The sequence below is a fragment of the Pongo abelii genome, chromosome 2 (genome assembly GCF_028885655.2).
Source record: "Pongo abelii isolate AG06213 chromosome 2, NHGRI_mPonAbe1-v2.0_pri, whole genome shotgun sequence".
NCBI classification, from domain to species: Eukaryota; Metazoa; Chordata; class Mammalia; order Primates; family Hominidae; genus Pongo; species Pongo abelii.
This window is the reverse complement of record NC_085928.1, coordinates 5,683,049-5,702,874: the sequence shown is the minus strand read 5'-3', so window position 1 is coordinate 5,702,874 and position 19,826 is coordinate 5,683,049. Positions and strand designations below refer to the sequence as shown.

General features: G+C 54.9%; 1 protein-coding gene and 1 pseudogene across 6 annotated transcripts in view; both read left to right on the top strand.

The window, feature by feature from the left end:
- The window catches only part of IQSEC1 (IQ motif and Sec7 domain ArfGEF 1), a 397,805-nt gene that overhangs the window by 226,222 nt on the left and 151,757 nt on the right, over positions 1–19,826 (top strand). For 4 of the 6 annotated variants that reach the window (XM_054551247.2, XM_054551251.2, XM_054551253.2 and 1 more), the window contains one exon: positions 17,865–17,909. The exons of 1 other annotated variant lie outside the window; for it this stretch is intronic. In XM_054551247.2, the coding sequence (XP_054407222.1) occupies positions 17,865–17,909 (45 nt within the window). Of the gene's footprint in view, positions 1–17,864; positions 17,910–18,040; positions 18,617–19,826 lie in introns of those variants that run through there. One more of the 6 variants, XM_054551254.2, reaches the window with a different exon arrangement.
- On the top strand, positions 1,808–12,512 carry LOC129058424 (large ribosomal subunit protein eL39-like; annotated as a pseudogene).

Here is a 19,826-nt window from a genome sequence, read left to right as displayed (position 1 = left end):
GCTGCACACATTGTCTGTTTGGTTCCCTCACTTCTTGTTCTTCTGCCCAGAGGCCACAGCTGTGTCCAGTTCCTTTGGGTCCTTGGTGAATTTCTGTGCATTTATATGAGTGCTTCATCATTGAAGTGCTCCCTCAGCAAGCTGGTGACACAGAGCAGTTTAGTTTTCCCATCACTGTTTTGTCGTTTCTGGATTTGAGCCAATGAAACGCTCAACTCGGGGGACGTGTGACCAGCCGGCCCCTGCAGGAGGCGGTGGTCTCCCTCCATGGGAAGCCCTGGCCCGCTGCTTGCAGTGGGGCCTCCATGAAGGAAGCCAAGCCCTTTGTGTCTTCCCCAGGCAGGAGAAGGGAGGCTGGCGGGACTGGGCCTGAACATTCCAAGATGAACACCCTCACACACATCTCTAGGAAGCCTATGCGTCGAGCCTTCATCGTTGTCACCTTAGCTGGCTCTCCGTCCAGGTCAGTCCTGGGCACAGTTATACAGTGGGCCCCAGATGCAGGCAGAGCTGCCAGAGGGCATGTGGGAGCGGGGCCAGCCTAGGTTGTGCAGGGCAGGCCCCCACACCAAGAATCCGCACGGATATTTATGGGCGTGAAAATCTGCGAGCAACTGTCCGAGTCTGGTCCTCACTCCTCTTGACATCTAAACCACAAAATGCATTTTGTATGATTTGAATATGCATTGGGTTTTCCAGGAATGCAACTGCTCTCGCAGTCGAGGGAAGATCAGACTCTGATATGTTCGGAGCTCAGCCAAGAGCTGCCACCATTCAGAGCACCACATCACCAAGGACAGCATCTCTCATGGTGCCAGAGTGCCCAGCGAACTCCAGCATCCATCTGGGTTTGTGGTCGCTGTCACATGACCAGGCAGGTGACTATAGGATAGGCCCACCCACCATTAAGATGACAAATTACCCTTTATTTTATTCTAAATTATTTTCCTCTTTTTTTTTTCTCTGTAATGTTACCATTCAGCCATTCTCTTGGTTCTGTTTTAAATATGTGTGTGGATGGATCACATGACTCTTCAACTTCATTTGAGAAGAGAGAAGAGGATAGTGCAAAGCTCTGGATTTAAGAAGCGGGGTGCTGGACAAGGGATCTTTGTGGTAATGGAGCTATTGTGTATTTTGACTGTGGTGGCACTTGTATGTGCCTGTATGTGTGTGCATGCCTGCGTTTAGTTCTATGCAGGCGTATCATGTATGCAGGCTCAACAGTACAAGCAAAACAGGAAAGCTACCTAAGATGGGGGGACAGTGCAGTGTCAGAATCCTGGTGATGATGGATCCTACAGTTTTGTAAGATGTTACCATTTGGGGAAATGGTGTATATAAGATCTTTCTGTATTTTTTTTTTTTTTTACAACTGCAAATGAATCTACGATTATCTCAAAATAAAAAGTTTAATTTTTAAAAGGTGAGGGTAGGTATCAGGTCTGACAGGCTGAGATCCCTGGTGATTGAGAACAGCGGACAGCCAGTGACCTCCCAGTCTCAGTTCCTTGGTGGTGCACCATGGTCACCAACCTCTACTGACACCTGAGACACCTCGGGCCCTTCTCTCCAAGGCTGCATCCCACCAGGGGCACTGGGGCCGGCCCCTCACCCCAGAAGGGAAACACAAGTCCCTTTTGCTGCCAGCTGGGGCCTGGCTGGCCCCCAGGGATTCTGAGTTTGAGACCCTGCTCTGCCAGCAGGCAGTGGATGTCAGCTGGCTGTTGGAGCAGAGGTCTTATCCATTGTCCCCAGTTGCCTCCCAGAACCGGGGCCCCAGCCCCAGCCCCAGCCCCAGCCCCAGCCCCAGCCCCAGCCCCGGCCCTGGCCTCTTCTCAGGTGGGCCTTCCTGCTCCCCTGGGCTTGCAGGACAGCCCTGCTGACGGCCACTCCTGCCCTCCTCTGCCCTGTGCCCGCAGCATTCCTGATGACACAGTCATCATGCTTGTCTCTGCCTCCTGCCACCACAGTAGGCAGCTGGGATAGAGACAAATAACATTCCATCAAATGCCATTTTGAAGACAAAAATGGACCAGTTAACTAAAGCTAAAAGGTTAACGGAAGGAAGCAAGTACTTTTTATGACTTTGTTATTCTACAAATTGACTGTTCTATGAATTGGCTTTCAGTGAATTGACTTGTCACTGGTTGAAGGAAAGCTGGGACATGGCTGGTGAGGTTGTGGGCAGGACTGGGGCAGTGAACAGGGCAATGGGGAAGCCAGGCCGGACGTGGTGTCGGCTCTCTGAGGGGCCAGGCTTTGCCCACTAGACTGCCCAGCCCAGCAGTCCCGGCTCTCCCTCCCCTCTGCATCCCATTTCCTGAGCATGAGCTCGGGATATCAGGGCTCCGAGGAGCTGGGGCTGCCCCAGAGATGCCCATCCCCCTTTGTATCCCATGGCGTGACCTTGCCACACTGGCCTGACCTCCGAAGGATGAAGGTCCTGTTGGAGCAACCCCTGTGGCTCAGCAGGCGGCTGACCTGAGCGTGGCTAATAGAAAAATGTTTTATTGGCACCGACGGTTTCATCCCTCATCAAGATGTCCCTGACATCTGGTTGGAATGGTTACTAAGGGAAGTGATGCATCGTAAGTCACCAGGGCCCTGATTGAAATTCACTGCCTGTGTCTCAAGGCCCTCGTTGGCCCCACGATAACACCGAGCGTTTTCCTCCCATTTGCCCTCCACCATCAGATAAGAGAGAAATGCCCTCAAGTCTCTCCAACCCCCTTCCTTGTTCGGGTGTCTGTCCCCTGGCCATCTCTGGGCTGCAGAGAGGTCGGGCTACCTCAGAGGAGCTCCCCAAGACCAGGTGAGCCCAGCAGATGTGGGGTCCCAGATCTGGGGGTAATCAAGACCTTTTTCTGTGCCTCCCCTGCCAGGACCCCACCACTCTCCAAGGAGCTGCTCAGATGGAACTCCTTATCTGCTGCCCAGTGTCTGTGTGACTTGGGGCAGACGACAACCTCACTGAACCTATTTCCTTTTCTGTAAAATGAGGCTAATAATTTCAGCTTTGCAGGGTGGCCATCAGGACAGAATGAGGTAATAAGGCCTGTGGTATCTCTGTGACCTATAGAGATTATTCCTGTCCCCTTCCTCCCCTGGATTCTCACGGCACAGGGCTGGGCTTCAGGATGTGCCAGGACTGAAGAAATGTGAACATCTGGGAAGGGAAGGGAAGCTGGGCTGTAATGGTGTATCCATCAGGAGCCTTTGGGTGGCAAACAGCAGAAACTCAAGTCAAAGGGATTTCCGTGGTTACTGTCAGTGAATAGCCCACGGTCTGGCTTCATTGTGGCTGGCTCCAGGGGCTCCAACACTCCTGTCGCCGTGTCCTGTTCACCTTTCCCCAGGACACGTTCCTGTGTGGAGGCTCCAGCCCCCTCAGCAGCCTCAGTCCCCCTGGTCAGCCCTGGGGCTCATGACCACTCCTGAAACCATCTCCATCCCCAAGAGGAGCCATGTGCTGATTGACCAGCCTCTTTGTCACTTGGCCACACCTGTAGCTGGAACATGAGGTCAGCCCCCCGGAACCACTGGGCTGGGAATTAGGAGGGGAATTCAAATGTGTGTGTTTGTTGGGACGGGGGTAAACCAAGTCTAGAAACAGGCCACAGGCTTTGCTTGGAGTTAGAGGAGAGCCTGGCAGTTTGGGGCAAGTCTGGATGGAGCTGGCAGCCTCAGTAGTGTGCAGAGGCCCAGGGCAACCAGAGCCATGGCTCAGGCACCAGGGAGGCCAGCCCAGCACCCCACACCGGGCGGCTGGCCCCTGGCATCAGCACAGGGCCCGGAGTCATGGGCTCTGTATGTTAGGGGCTCTGTGGACCTTGGTGGGGGCTGGGGACTGCATGTGCTAGGTAAGTCCTGGGACCCCTGATGTTCAGGATCCAGCTGCACCACTGGGCTGGCACATCCCCCTCTTGCTTTGCCAACTGGGACCTATAAATGAGCACTTTTTCTTACCATTTTATCTTTCCTCTTTTCCTAGTGACAGATGTTTTTTAAAACTGCCTAGGGCGTTGTATGTTACATGAGAAAACTCATCATTTATTCCAGATCAACCTGAAATCCTTTTTACCAGCACCTCAAGGAGGGGAAACCCTTCCTGGCTTCTCTGAGCCTCCCTGGGGAGGAACGGTGAGGAGAGGCAGTCACGCCTGTGCTGCCGGCTCTGTCCCCGCGTTCCCATCTATAATATGGGTCATTCCCGGCCTCCTCGGCCAGAACCGCGGGGTAGGAACTGCACGGGGGGTTCCTGAGCAAGAGCAACTTCTCAGGGAGGGCCAGGCCATGCGTGGCCTGGGATTCTGTGGCTGGAATTAGCGTCACCTTTGTATATGTGTGTCTGTTTACAGAGTGCTCACGTAGGAGGTAATGGGGAAAGACCCTGGGAACTACCCTGGAGGCAGTGCAGGGCTTGGAGCCCGTATGCAGAGGAGACTGGGGTCCACGAGGGACATAGCTCCTCTCAAGGCCCTCGCTGGGCTGAGGTAGGATTCAGACTCTGGGTGTCAGGGCTGGGGCCTGGGCATAGCCCTGTGTTCCCTCTGCTGAGTCTTGGTTCTCTGGGTGCCCCTCTCAGGAGCAAGGGTGCCTGTCTTCACGGCAGCCGCCTCCTCCAAGAGCTTCCGGCTGATGAGTCTCCCGGTCCTGGAGCCCCACCGGGGGCAGGGCTGATGCTGCTGGCCAGACACACAGGCCCCCACCCTGCCCCAGCAGCTGTGGCGTTGCCTCTGTCCTGTCCTTGTTCCTTAGATGTGCCCTTGGCCCATCATCCAGCCTTGGGCAGGTGGCCCCCTTGCAGGAAGCCCAGGTCCAGACAGAGCATGAGTCCAGAGAGGGAGGGAACTCTTTCTAGGGCTACCCCGCCCATCAGTGGAAAGCCAGGGCATGGAGTCAGGCCCTGAGACTGCAGGAGCTGGTCACCCCTCTTCCTACAACTGCATCTGCCTCCACTGACTTCAAACCCGGATCCAGCCGTAAGGTCCCGGGCCCCACCGCAGGAGCCTGTTCACTGCAGGGCTCGGACATTTCCTGCCCTCTTCAGCCTCCCTACTCCCACCCTCACTGCCTTCCTTTCAGCCACACCTGCCTCCTCTTTGCACCCCAACATGCACAGACCATTTCCACCTCCCCGCCTTACTCTCCCGTGGTGCTGACTGGCCACAAAGATGGCCCTCACCTGCTACGTGACTGCAGACAACCCCTCTACCTCTGAGCCCCAGCTTGTTCCTCTGCGAGGTGGGAGAGACAACAACCCCTGCCCCCAAGGATGTTTGGAAGGACAGAGGTCATATACCAGGCACACAGTGGCACTCAGCACATTGTGATGGCACTCAGCACAGTCGTTCCCGCTGCCTGGATGTCATCCCCAAGCCGGCGCCTCATCCCTTCTGAAGCCAGTGCTGAGCACGTCACCAACCCAGAATGTAGCACCCCACAGCAACCCTGAGCGTACCCAGTGCTCCCATCAGACTGTGGCCTCTGAGGGCAGGCCATGCCTGTCGAGTTTACCGCTGCTCCAAAATTATCACTGGACCAACAGAGTGACCAGAGACCCACATTGTCTCCTTTAGCCTGAAGTGTGTTGTTTCTCTTTTCCTTCCCTTCCTTCCTTCTTTCATTTTTTAGAGACAGGGTCTTGCTCTGTCACCCAGGCTGGAGTGTAGTGGCCCAATCTCAGCTCACTGGAGCCTTGAACTCCTGGGCTCCGGTGATCCTCCCACCTCAGCCTCCCAAGTAGTTGGACTACAGGCAGCCACCACCACACTGGCTAATTTTTTTTATTTTTTTGTAGAGACTGGATTTTGCCATGTTGTCCAGGCTGGTCTTGAACTCCTGGGGTTCCTCCTGCCTCAGCCTCCTGAAGTGCTGGGATTCCAGGCGTGAGCCCCCATGCTGCCTCTCTCACGTCACCCAGAGGGCACCCCGTGCCAGGCCTGTGCTGTGTGGTCAGGGGGTGATAGGAAAAGCCGGAGGTTGTCTGATGGGGAGGCCAAGGCAGCTGCTGGAGCAGAGGTGCCCAGGGTGCCCACAGAGACTCAGCCCAAGACCGGGAGGGAACAGGGGAGAACAGGGCATCAAAGGCATAGTAGACCATGGTGCCCAGGGGTCTGGCCTGGGGGTCTGATGGGTGGCAGCGCCATTGCCGAGATGGGCCCCTGGGGTGGGGCCTGCTGGTGTAAGGAGAGCCCTATGGGACACCCAGGGAGAAGCCTGGGAGCACTGAGCTCCTTGTGTCTGGAGGTCGGGGGTGGAAGGAGGTCAGACTCAGGACAGTGACCTCGGTGTCACCAAAGGGTGGAGGGAGCCCAGGAAGAGATGGCTACCGCAGGAGAGGCTGTGTCAGAGGCTGGCACCATCCCCACTCTCATGCCCTGGTGAGGGCACTACCCCCCCATCCACCTCCTGCACCCAGAGCTCAGCCCACCCACCTGGCTGAGGGCAGCGCTCTCTGCTGCTGGCCAAAGCTACCAGGCACCCCGTGGGCTGAGGTCACCCAAGGCCTGCCGCCCTGCTGCAGCTCTCTGCCAGGAAAATGCTCTGTGTCCCAAGTGGAGACAGATGCATGGGGAACAGTGTGTGTCGTGACAGCATCTTGTGCCCCTAAAATAGAAGCCCCCACACTCAGACCGAGCTTTCCAGCTCCTCCCTCTCATGCATGGCGGGGGATGGGAGGCAGGTTGGGCTCTCTCTTTATCCAGAAACCAACACACCCTTGTATCCACAGGCTGGGGGTGGGTTCTGCCTCCAGGGCCCCACTAAGGCTTCAGGTCCCCTGCAGCTGCCCTCCAGGTCCTCCCCTGGGTGGTGCTGACTGGCCACAAAGACGGCTCTCACCTGCTGTGTGACTTCAGACAACCCCTTTACCTCTGTGAACCCCAGCTTGCTCCTGTGCGAGGTGGGAAAGATAACAACCCCTGCCCCCAAGGATGTTTGGAAGGACAGAGGTCATATACCAGGCACACAGTGGCACTCAGCACATCGTGGCCCGAGCCTTTATTGGCCTCTCCTAACCTTCACGCCCCTGTGGGGTTTGTGTGGAAGTGTCCAGCCCAGTGTCTGGCCCACAGGGGTTTGAAAATTATTTTTTCTTTTTTTTTTTTTTTGAGACAGAGTCTCCCTCTGTCGCCCAGGCTGGAGTGCAGTGGCGCCATCTTGGCTCACTGCAACCTCCGCCCACCAGGTTCAAGCAATTCTCATACCTCAGCCTCCTGAGTTGCTGGGATTACAGGCACCTGCCACCACACCCGGCTATTTTTTGTATTTTTAGTTGAGACAGGGTTTCACCATGTTGGCCAGGCTGGTCTTGAACTCCTGACCTCAAGTGATCTGCCTGCCTTGGCCTCCCAAAGTATGGGGATTACAGGTGTGAGCCACTGTGTCAGGCCTGAAAATGTTTTTTCTTAATGAGAAGGATGTGTGAGTTAAGCCTGAGCTGTTTTGTCACCTGCTGTCTGGGTTCCTGGCCCTCAGCTGCAGGGAGCCTGGGGGCAGATTTTCCTTTCATGTGGTTGCTGAGTGCAGGCATGGGGTGGGGGAGTGGGTAAGGAGAGCCCTAAAACAGCAGGGAGTTTTCCAGACTCAGGCGGGCTGAGCTCCTGGGCAGGGCAGTCTGGCAGGATGGAGGAGCATTGGAGGCCAGCTCTGGGACAATCATCTCACTGTGCCCAGTGGTAGGGCCCCCAGGCTGGCAGGCGGGGTGTCTGGGGTCCCATCCTAGCCTAACCCTTGCTCATTGTGTGACCCCGTGCTAGGTGCTTCTCCTGTCTGTGCTCGGCCACCTAAGACCAGGCCTGGGGACAGTGGGGTGTTCCCCGCCACTCACTGGAAGAGCCCGTGTGCATGTGCCTGCTTGCACGTGTTGTGCATGTAGTGTCTGCATGTGTATGGTGCTAAGAGTGTGTCTTGTGTGTGTGCTTGTCTGGCCATGTGAGGGCAGCATGGTTCTGAGGGTGTGTTGTGGGTTGAGGGGCTGTCCTGTAGACCCTCCACTGGGCATGGAAAAGTCTACAGGGCCAAGATTGGCCTGGGGCCTCCACTGCACCCAGCAGGTGTACGCTGTGCTCCCCACCACTGTTTTAGGTCAGGGGCTCAGGTCTGGGAGGGCAGCTGTGAAGCAGAGGCCACCTCCATCCCCTGGCTGAGTCTTCAGTCCACATGGGGAGCTGTGCCTGAGACTGAATGGCTAGACAACGAGTTCAAGAGTGTGGTGCTTGGGGAAGGCAGGAGCACATTGCAGTCAGGATAAGGCCTCTGTGTAAGGAACTAGAGACCAGGGGAACATGTATGCATTGCAGGCACATAGATACTGCCCATCTTTGTGTGCATATGTGTCCGCTTATGTTCACATAAAGAAATCCTATAAGGGGGCCCAAGAGATGGGGCTCTGTGTAAGGACTAAGAGACCAGGGGAACATGTATGCATTACAGGTATGCACTGTGTGCCTGGGAACCTGGTGGATATGGAACATTTAGGAGGGAGACCTTCTGCTTGACAACTTTTGTATTTTAGTTTTGAACCATGAGTATCCATTAGCGATTTTAAAATGAAATTTTTAAAATGTGTAAGTTGCTAGGTCGGGGGTGAATTGGGTTGCTTTCTGAATATCCTAAGGACCTCCAGTGGAAGGACACCCTCAGGGAAAACTCGCCTCAGCAAATCCTCCATCCTGATGTTGGGAGGGCTCAGAATGTTCTTCCTGGTTGGAGATCAGCCGCCTGAGCTGACTGTGGGTGGTGCGGGACGTTAGAGTAGGGAGCAGGGGACAGACCCCGCAGGCTCAGGTCAGGAGCTGAGTGGAGCCACTTATCTGCTGAGGAGGCTTGGGGAGGTCTCCACCTTTCTGAACCTCAGTTTCCTCATCAGTAAAATGGGAATAAGAAACCTAAGCTTCCCAGGCCGGCTTGAGGATTAAATGAGATCCTGTCAGTACCCGAAGGGTCTGACACCTGAAGGAGGGGAGGCTGAAAACCCAGGAAGGACCCCCAGAAAGGCCAGGTGGACCCCAGAGGGTTTGCTGGAAGCTATATTTGCCCTGTAGATGGGGTGGTGTCAGATGATTCTTTCAGGGCAAGGAGTTGAGGTTGGGAGGGCTGAACTCCAAGGATTGCAGGTACACCCCTCCCCCGAGCCTGTACTGGACTAAGGCTTCTTTCTGCTTCTTACTCATCAGTGAATTGGGCCTAGAATGAACAGGACTTGGCAGCAGTCCTGGACTCGGGACCAAAGGACACTGACGCACAGGCTTGATCAGGCTCTGGGCCACATGGTGAGGCCTTGGTCCCACCCGGGCAAGCCCAGGAGAAGTTGGACATGCCCTGACCCGAGACACTCAACGACTCATGCTGCTGTCTTAAGAAGAAGACAGTCCTTGGTGGAGCCTTTGGGGGGTCACAGAAGAAGCTGGAATGGTGGTGGGGGGGACATCTCAGTGGTGCTACTTGGCAGGTGTGGTGGGCCAGGTGGGCCTTTCTATGCAAGCCAGGCCTTCGCTCCTGCAGTAGATGCCTGGCCTGCCCCATCCTGGGCCTGGACCCTGCACCCCAGGGCCCCTCCACCAGGATGTTCCGAGGTCACTCTGCAAGTTTTGTCCTTGCTGGCCCCTTGCATAGCACGTACTCCCTCTGTGACCTTGGATCGGTGGTCGCCTCTTCCTCGAGGCAGCTCTGGACCGGGTTAGTGGGGGCAGCCCCCTGCTCCGCCACCCTACCCATCCACTATCTCCTGGTATTACTTTCTGGATCCCTTGAGGTTACCTTGTTTGTGTATTTTGCCTGTGCCCCTGCCCTACGTGGGTGGTGAAGGCATCTGTCCAATTCACTCTTTGAGTTATGCCTCTGATCATGGCTAGGTGCCTCCGTTTTCACATATGTAAAATGGGGAGGAGAATATCTCATGTCACAGGGTGGTTGTGAGCGTGAAATGAATTAGTGCTAAGCTCTTAGACCTGGAAGTGGGGGCTGCATAGAGACTAGATTGGATGAAGCATCATTTCAAAGTGGCTTGAGACCCTCCCTGCCAAAGTTAATAACCGCTTTTCTAGACAAACTCCTCATGACACTGATGGAGAAACTGAGGCCCAGACAAGTCTCACCCCAGGGCTTCCGCCTCGCTACCCTGGGCTCTCTGTCCAGGAAGACCTCACTGAGATCCCCATCTGCCCCTGCAGGAGGGAGTGTTCCACACACAGGCGGGCTGAGCTCCTGGGCAGGGCAGTTTGGCAGGATGGAGGGGTGTGCAGGCCAACCCTGGGACAATTGCCTCACTGTGCCTAGTGGTGGGGCCCCAGGCCCGCAGGCAGGGCGGTCTGTGGCCCAGAGCCAGGACAGGAAGGCCGGCGGTGGGTGGACAGGAGCCTTCTGTGGCCTTCTCAGGGCTTGGGAGGCCTGGGCAGGACAGGCGGGCGTCAGCCAGTGTAGCAGCCCCTCAGGCCAGTTTATGAGATACCTCCAGCCATCAGCTCCTGGGAGCCTCGCTGTAACCTCTGATCAGATCCGTTTTACAAATGAGGAAACTGAGGCTCAGGCGGGGTCATGTGGCTTCTGAGGCCTGCACTGGGAAGCCCAACGGGGTCCTTCTGACCCTAGTGCCCTGCCATGGCTCCTGGGGTCCCACCGTGTGACACTGGCAAACAGCCTCCCCCCTTGGGGGTCATGGAATGAGACCGCAAGGTGACATGGTGGCTTTCCTGGGCTCAAAGCCAGAGGCCACCTCTTTACTTTTCTGCGCCTCAGCAGGGCTGACTGCATCCCGTCCCTGAGCTCAAGGGGCACAGTGAGCCTGGGGGACCTGGCATCACTGTTAGGCTCTCTTCTTGCTGGCAACGTGGTGGGGTGGAGGGAGGCCAGGAATGCAGACCCAGCGTGCTCTTGTTCACCTCATCTGTGACACAGCTCATAGCTCAGCTGTGGACACCAATGGCTGACATGTAAACTGCAGGGCCAGGGCCTGGCATGTGGGGGACAGGGTAGAAGGGTGCCCACCACTTACTCCCTTGCCCTTGCTTCTGCCCCAAACAGAGAAACTTCTGGAGCCCTAAGAATGGTCCAACACTCACAGTCAACTGCTGGTAGGAGTGTGTTGTTGGTCCCATCTCTGGGTGGACATCCGGGTGTACCCATAGCCCAAAAAACATCCCTCCTGTGCCCCAGCCATTGCCGGGAATTGGTCCTAAAGGAGAGACTGTGGCTGTGCACAGAAACCCTATTGAAGCCACTGCCTTGTTTACCAGGGCCAACGAGAGAGACAGCCAAGCTCAACACCCACCGTGGGCAGGGGAATGCCTGCCAGGCTCCACCAGCTTTCCATGGGGCGAGGGGAGGAATGCTTCCAGACCCAGAAACACACTCGAGAGACGGTGCGAAGTGGGGGAAAGTGTTTCACAGAGGGAGTGTATTTTTGTGTAACTAAAACACATCTACACCCAGGCACAGGCACAGCCAGAAAATCTCCTCAAATATTAACACTGGGGTATCCCCAGGGAGTTGGAATGGTGGATAATTTTATTTTCCTTGTTGTGTTTCACTGTTATTTTCTAAAGTTAGTACAGTGAATATATGTGATTTATGTAATAAGAGGGAGGGGGACAGTGGAACAAAGAGGTCTGTGGCCTCCCCACCCCTTTGGAAACTGAGGCAAATTACTCACACAGCCCCTTCTGGGGTCTGTAGCAGTCTGAAGCGTCCCTTCCTCAGGCCCCTCCCGGGTCATGCCCTCACCTCAAACCACAGACCCAGCCCACTCGCCGGTTGCCGCTGGCTAGTCATGGCAGCTGCTGGGGCTATGAGCCGACTCCCAGAGTCTCCCTTCTCCCCATGGCCCCTGCCTTCCTTCCCTTTTCCTCTCATTCCGTCTCAGGAACACACAAGGTCATCGTCTGGCTGAGACAGCTCAGAGCTGCCTTTGGCCACCTGGACCCCGCCCTGAGGCCTGGATCCAGGTGTTCCTTCCAGAAAGCACAGGGTGTTCTGGAATAATTCTTACAGCAGCAAATGGGTTCTTTTAAAACGGACAGATCTGTCTAAGCTTGGGAGGCTCGAGGGGATTCACTGGTTCTGCATTAGGTCTGGGAGCTTCTGAAGCAGAAGGTACACATAGATGCTCCAGCAAGGATGACGTGCAGGTGGCAGAGAAGCTCGTGGAAGGATGGGTCGCAACATCCCCAACAAGGAAACAAGGTTAAAACCACAGCCAATCCCCTCTCTTCCTTTCTCCATCATCACGGTGTGTGCTTGACTCCGCTTCTCGCCATGTCTTCTCACAAGACTTTCAGGAGTAAGTGATTCCTGGCCAAGAAAATAAAGCAAAATCGTCCCATTCCCCCGTGGATTCGGATGAAAACTGGTAATAAAATCAGGCACAACTCCAAAAGGAGACATTGGAGAAGAACCAAGCTGGGTCTATAAAGAATTGCACATGAGATGGCACACATATTGATGCTGTCTCAAGGTCACAATCATGTTGCCATATCAAGCTGAAAATGTCACCACTATCTGGAGAGTTGGACATGTTTTATTGGGAATGTATTTTTCTCTCTGAATATGTTATGAACGCGTTGGTTGGCTGGGTTCAGTAATAAATATGTGAGACCTTTCATTTAAAAAGAAACAGACATGGCAACACGTATGTCTGTCTGAATGGCTAACGGCTAACATAGAAAGGGACAATGTGAAATGCCAGGAGGGCTGTGGGGAAACTGGATCACTCACCCGTTGCCAGTGGAAGTGTGAGATGGTACAGCCATGCTGAAAAACAGTTTGGCAGTTTCTTTTAAAACTCATCATACACACACCATACGACCTACCAGCTGGGCTCCTGGGCATTTCTTCCAGGGAATGAAGACTGGCGTCTACACAAACACCGGTCCAAGAACACTTGCGGCAGTCCTAGTCATAACAGCCCCCAAACAGGAAACTGCCCAGATGCCCTCAGCGGATGAATGGTTAAATACACTGTCCCGGCCATGCCGGGGAGCACTGCTCAGCAGAGAGGCAGAGCAGACCCTCCACACCCAAGAGTGGCTGAATGCAGAGGGCATGGGGCTGAGTGCAGAAAGCCGGTCTTAAAAAATGACACACTGGATGATTCCATTTGTGTGGCACTTGAGAGATGAAAATATGATGGGGATGGAGAAGAGATGGGCAGTTGCCAGGGATAAGGGCTGGTGGGAAGAGGTGAGGGGGCTACAGAGGGTGCCTGGAGAGCCTGGTGAGGAGACAGTCCTGTGCTGGATCATCGTGGTGGCCACACAGAGCTGGGTAAGAGGGAATCACATGGACACACAGGCGTGGGTAACTGGTGAAGTCCCCATAGCCCAGTGGGCTGTGGCTTTCCTAGCATTGATGGTGTACTGCAGATGTGCAAGATGTTATCTCTGGGAAAGGCTAGGGGAGGGGCACACAGGATCTTGTACCTTTTGTTTGGAACTTTCTGTACATCTATGGTCATTTCAAAATAAACAGTTTTTTTTTTTTAAAGCCCTAGGTGCAGGAACTTGGTCTGCATTAGGGCCCAAGCATCCATATTTCTTAAAAGCACCCCAGGGTGTTTACCCTACAGCCAGGATAGAAACACTGACCACTTCCTCATTTAGCAGAGGGAAACTGAGGCAGGGAGGAGGTTTCCAAGGCCACGCAAGTGCAGTGCAAGAAAGGGGATGACCACCAGTTCCAGCTGAGCCTGAGGCCTGGGCTTCTGCTGCTCCAGGCTGGTGCTGGAGACTGAATGTGAGGCAGACGGTTTGGTTTTTGTCTTCGAGTAAATTGATACTGAATTATTATATATGTACAGAAAAGTGCACAATTCATCAGTGTATGGCTTGTAGAATTGCCACAAACTGAACACACTCATGTAACCAGCACCCGACCTCAGAACAGACCACACCCCAAGATCCCTGCCCCTGCCCCTGCCAGTCACAGCCCATTCCCCGGGGCCCCTCTTCTGACTTTGTGCAGCACAGAGCCAGCACTTTTTCCTGCTCTTTAACTTTGCTTCAATGGTCGGGTGCTGTTTAGAAGCAGTGCCAGGGTGTAGGCCTGGGGCAACCAGTTGGTTCTGAAAAGGAAAAGGAAGCAGCCTCCCCAGGAGGCTGTGAAGTGGGACTGGAGACAGAGCAGGAGGGGCCTCACTCAGCACGGCTGGAATGGGCTGCTTGTCTCTGAGCCGAGGTGAAGGATGGAGGAGGGGCTGGAGCCCTGCCTAGCTGACTGGCAGCTCTGTGTCCATGAACCTGGACCAGGGTCCTCCAAAGATCCTGGGGGTGAAGCAGGGGAAGCAATGCAGCTCTAGCAGGTGGACAGAGCTCTGGACTTGGGGCTGGCAAACCTTCAGGGAAACTGGGTGCCACTGAGCTTGTTGCTGCACCTCTCTGAGCCCCAGTGCCCTCACATATAAAATGAGACTCATATATTCATATATATAACAAATATCTATTAATATAGAGTTAACATGTTAAAAAATATGTGTGCATGTTAATATAACATATTTTATTTGTATGTTGTTGGTATCACACATTAATATATGTAATATAATACAATATAAGGTATATTGAATATCATACAAATCTTTTGAGTCCTGTCCTAGTCAGAGCTAGCTTTTATGGAATGCCGACTCTGTTCTTGGCACTGTTTTAAGCCTTTTAAATGTATTAACCTGTTCAATCTTCCCAAAACATTACAGATGAAAAAGCTAAAATGGGGCACAGAGAGATTAGTTAACTTGCCCAAGGGCACTCAGCTAGTAGGTGGCACAGCTGGGATTTGAACCCTGGCCCTCTTGGCTCTAGAACTCGTGTTAACCTTTAAGCTCTTACGTCTCAATATACACTAGTCTATGTAATGATAATAATGATGTATCTCAAATGTGCATGCAATGGCGTTTTCTGGTTTGCAAAGCCCTTTTACTTTATGGGCACTATCTCATTTCTCAACAGCTCTGGGAGGTGCGCGCTGTTATTGGTTATTGCTATCCCCGGGCACACACCAGTTGGGGTTGGTTCCAAATTCAGGACTGCTGGGCTGTGGGTTCTCTCTGGGGACCCTGTGCACCCTCACTCTGGGCCTTTTTTGCTGGGGCCTGTTCCTGGCCTGTGCACTACTGTGCTGAGTGATGAAAAAGGACGGCAGGGAGAACAAGGCCTTAGTCTTGGCTGGACAAGGCTGCAGACAACTTGGACCCAACAAGGCAGTTGACAGAGGGAGGGTCTCCATTCAGAGCCAGTCCTAGCTATGCTGTCTTGGAGGGGCGGGGCACCGAGGTAGCTGGTGGGAGGAACTGCTGAGTGTTCCAGGCCACACAGGATTTCTGGGGCGGGGGGGGTGGGGGTGCAGGTACACAGGTGGGGAGAAGTGGAGAGGGCAGGCAGGGGCCACTGCCTGCTGTGGGGTTCAGCACTGGGCCACAGCAGGCCTGCGAGGGCACACTGCATCCACCTGACAGTTTCCCGTCTTCACATGCAGACTTCGGCGACCGTACTGTCTGGTTGGAGAGAGAGTATTGCACACAGCTCAGTTCCTTGGACCCGTGTACCACAGCATGTAGGGTGTGACTGTACCTCTGTTGCATGGCTCAATGAGTTAATACCTGTGAAGTGTTAACACTCCTGCCACTTAGAAACTGCTCAAAAAATATTTGCTGTTATTAGGGAAGTGAGAGAGAGGAGAAGAAAGAAAGGAAAGAGGAGGGAGACAGGAAAGGAAGAAAGAAGAAAGGAGTCCGCTGAGGGAGGGTGCAAGGTAGACAGAGAAAGGGGTTGACATTTGAGCAGGGTTTTGAAGGGTGATTAGGAGTTTGCGTCTGGGTAAGGAGGCAGGGAATGGAATGGTGTTCCGTGTATGGGGTCTCCCTGAGCCATACCTTCAGCCTCTGTGAAGTGGGAACATGATTCCATGCACCTCATAAGGTTAATGCAAGGGTCGGATGAGGAAGTGTGTGGGAAGAACACAGCCTGAGGTGGGCTCCCTGCAGTAGGGGAAGATATTGCTATGTTTGTCATGATGTGGCCAGAGTGAGAACAGAGCTGGGGAGTTGAATCTCTATGGTTGTGGCAGGGCAGCCCTGAGCCTGGGAACAGTGAGCTCTGCCTGTGGGGCCCAGGAACCTGGCACCATTTTGCGGTATCTTCATCACATCGTATTGGTATCATCTCATGTGGCTCGTGTGCAGCTGAGCGGCCAGGCTGGGGGATGGAGGGCTGGGTCCTCTTGTCCAGATCCAGGACTCCCTGAAGGCCAAAATTCCTCACCATGCCCAGTGTGGGTTCTGGCACTGGAAGGCAGGGAAGGCCTGCTTGCCAACCCGCTAGCTCTCCCTCCTATAAAACCTGTTGCCCATCCCAGATTGGGCACAGGACTGTGACCAGTCCAGGAAGTGAGCTCACAGCGTCCTGGCACCACCCCTCATGTCTTCTTTTCTTCATGAGCTTTGGCAAGGCATGGCTGCCACACAGGTAGAGCTGCTGAGCCCATGGCGTGTGGCCCTGGGTGGGTTCTGGCTCAAGGGGAGAGGGGTGCCACCTGTGGCCTCTTCTGCTGGGGCTGGAGAAGAAGGAGGCATTATGCTGTGGACGGGAGTCCCTAAGGGATGGCGTGTGGAGCAGGGCCTGGCATTGGGGATTCGAATTTGCTGAACATGGGATCTACCAGCGGCCATGATGGCAGCTAGACAGGAAGTAGCAGAATCACAGGCCAACATGGGACACGGGAAGGAAGGTCAGCCTCCTTCCAGGGGTGTGTCCAGCAGGGCTCTTGTAGGAGAGCAAGTAGGGAAACGGAGGCTAAAGCTGGGATGACCCATGGCAGGCACCCAGCATGGGCCCAGAATGTCAAACCCCACTGTGGCCAGACATAGGCCCAGGCTTGACCTGTGCCCTGGACTTCTAAGGCCTCAGGTGGGGAGAAGCATGTAAGGCAGCGATGGGGGGTGTGGATGCCCCATGCCGGAAGGCAGGTGGCATTGGAGGAGAGGGTATTCCAAGGGCACGGTCTCTAGGGATGAGTTCTGTGTCATAGCTGATGTTCTCCAGGTGGGCAGGTACAGGCAATGTTGTGGGGATGGGGCCCCCCATCCTCTAGGAAAGCATCACTCCACGCCCTGAAGACATAGAATGTGGGGTGTGCTGCCAGGCAGAGCAGACAAGAGACAGTCCTTTCAGATGCATTAGTTGCCGCTGTGAGAGATCTGCTTTTCCTACTCCCATTTTACACATGAGGAAACTGAGGCACAGAGAGGTGAGGGGACAGGCACCAAGTCTATGGCTAGTCATGGGTGGAGGTGGGATGTGATCCTAGTTGGGCTGGCTCCAGGCCCACACCCCATAGCACAGACCGAACTTGGTCAAAGGCAGGAGGCAGGACCCAGGCTCCTGGGCCCAGATCCAGAGCTGGACACCGAGTCTCTGGGCAGGAAATCAGGGCTGCAGGGCCCCTGGTCTCCCGGCATGGCATGGAGGCTGGGTGGGCCCAAACCCATGGGTCTGCTGAGATTCCTGGTGCAGGGCTCTTTGGGGAAGGAGCATGGTGGCTCAGGTCAAACATACCCGAGGTTAAGTCTGGGTCCAGCAAGAGAGAACCTTTAACCCTGCCCACTGCGCTTCCTCTCCTTGAGCCTCATCTGAACAGGGGGCAGTGGGACTTGACATTGCCATGGGGTAGAGACAAGGCAGCTTCTCAGTTGACCCAGCAGGGGGAAAGAAAGCACATGGTTTCTTGCATGTGGGGCAGACGCTCTTCCCAGGGCTGCTCAGTTGCCCCAGGACCTGTCCTGGGACACCTGCTGGGGCCTGAGTGGACATGGCCCCCAAGGGGTTTGCTGTGTGTGTGGGACCATAAGTAACCCTGTCTCGCTTTTGCCACCTCAGGAGCTCCCTGGACACCGGAAGCAGCCTCTCCACTGACCGCTACAGGTACTGTCTTGCCGTCCACCCCAGCCTGCCCCAGGATGTCCTTGGGTCCTCACTGCCCATCTGTACCCAGGGACAGGCCTCCAAGAGCCCATCGGGGGAAATTAGCTCCACCATTTGGCCCTGAAATTCCCCCAAGGGCCAGAGGTACTACTGATATGTCCCCTGAGAGGTTCTACAGCTTGAAGTGGTTTCCCCTCAAATCAAGGTCCCCCCAAAGACCAGGACTGCAGTCGAAGTTCCGCCCCCAAAGACCAGAGCTCAGCTGAAGGCCCCTCGGAGGATCAGGCTGCAGCTGATAGTTCTTCCGAGATCCAAGGCTGGTGGGTCTCCCAAGGACCAGCCTGCAGCCGGCAGTTCCCATGACGACCAAGGCTGCAGCCCAGGGGAGAAGCCTGTTGGTTTCTATTGGTGTGCAGCTGCGCTTGGTGGGAGCCGGGGTGTCTGAGGGTCTCTGCTTCCGTGTGCTTTGTATCTTGATGTCTTCCAAAAAGAGCATTTTCTGTTTTCACACACACACAAAAAATATTGGAGACTGCGCTTAGAGGAGAGCTCCCTTGATTGGAAGCCAGCAGATCCTTGTTCCAGTCTCGTGGGCAAGAAGACAAGTGACAGGCAGACTGTCCTGGCAGTGGAGGTGGCTTAGAGGGCTGTGTTCGGTGCATCGATGTGAATTGGAGAGGAGGGGACATCTGTGCTGCGTTGTAGAGGTGACTAGAAGTTGACTGGTCCCCTGTTTGGAGGGTGGGAGACAAGGGGTCCTGGAAGGGAGCACCCTGTGTAAGGACCTGTGCAGGGTGGATGTGGCCGGGTCATGGATAGGGAGGAGGGGAGTTGGGGGAGGTTTGGGAGGGAGCTTCGTCCTGCTAAAGAGCTTGGCTTCTGTGAGAGGGGGTTTTTGAATAAGCCCAAAAAGAGACTCACAAGGTCGTAGGCCCTGTCCCTAGAGACAGCAACCAAGGGCTGGGCCCCACGTGTCGGGGTTGCAGCAGATGCTATACAGGAAGGAGATGTCAGAGCGACCGACTCTGAAACTCTGGGCTGCAGGGAGCGAGGGGGTGGCCATCTGGGCCCTGCTTCTCTGAGCCAGCTAGGGGCTGGCAGCCCTGCCGCGTGCGCTCCTGGAGGACACAGCCAAGTGGTACACACGTGTACACACATGAGCAACACGCTCACGCAGTCACCTGATCCTCTGCACGGACACTCCACAGTCACACCCACATATCATCATAACAGTACTTCCTTTGCTTAGTGAAAGCTGACAGTTCTCATGGCCCAGCAAGTCAGGGCTATTGTTAGCCCGCTCCACAGACGTCACCTGCTCAGGCTTTGAGACTGCGGGGGCAGAGCCAGGATTTGAACATTTGGGTATCCTGGTGTGAATACTGCCCAACACCGTAGCACACTCCCTGCCCTCATACTCATAGCTCCTCATGTGCCCATTGCACAATCTCACATGCACACACGTATACACACAGACTCCAGAACATTGCCACAACCAGTTCTTCCTGTAGTCAAATGCTAGCATTGTCACTTTTGCACATGGGCACACACACAGCCCCCATTTTGACACATATGTGCTTGTGGGCTCACACTGGTACACACACTCTCACCCCTGATGGGATGGCTCAGGGTGCCAGCAGGTGTGTGGGTGCCTGTGTCAGGGTGGCCCCAGGGAAGGAGGCTGAGGAGGCTCCTGTAGGGGCTGAGCCTGGCCTCTGCATCACCCACCCATGCCACGGGCGCCACTGCAGCTCCGTCTGAATTGTCCACTCCGCCGGCTGGTCAGTCAGGCACCCTGCTTGAGGCCAGCCTGGGAAAGTTCTGGTATGCAGAGAGTGTGGATGGGACTCTTTGTTCTAGGATGTGTGGGGGCTGAGCAGGTTCTGTGCTCCTGCCCACTTGGGTCTCACTGCACAG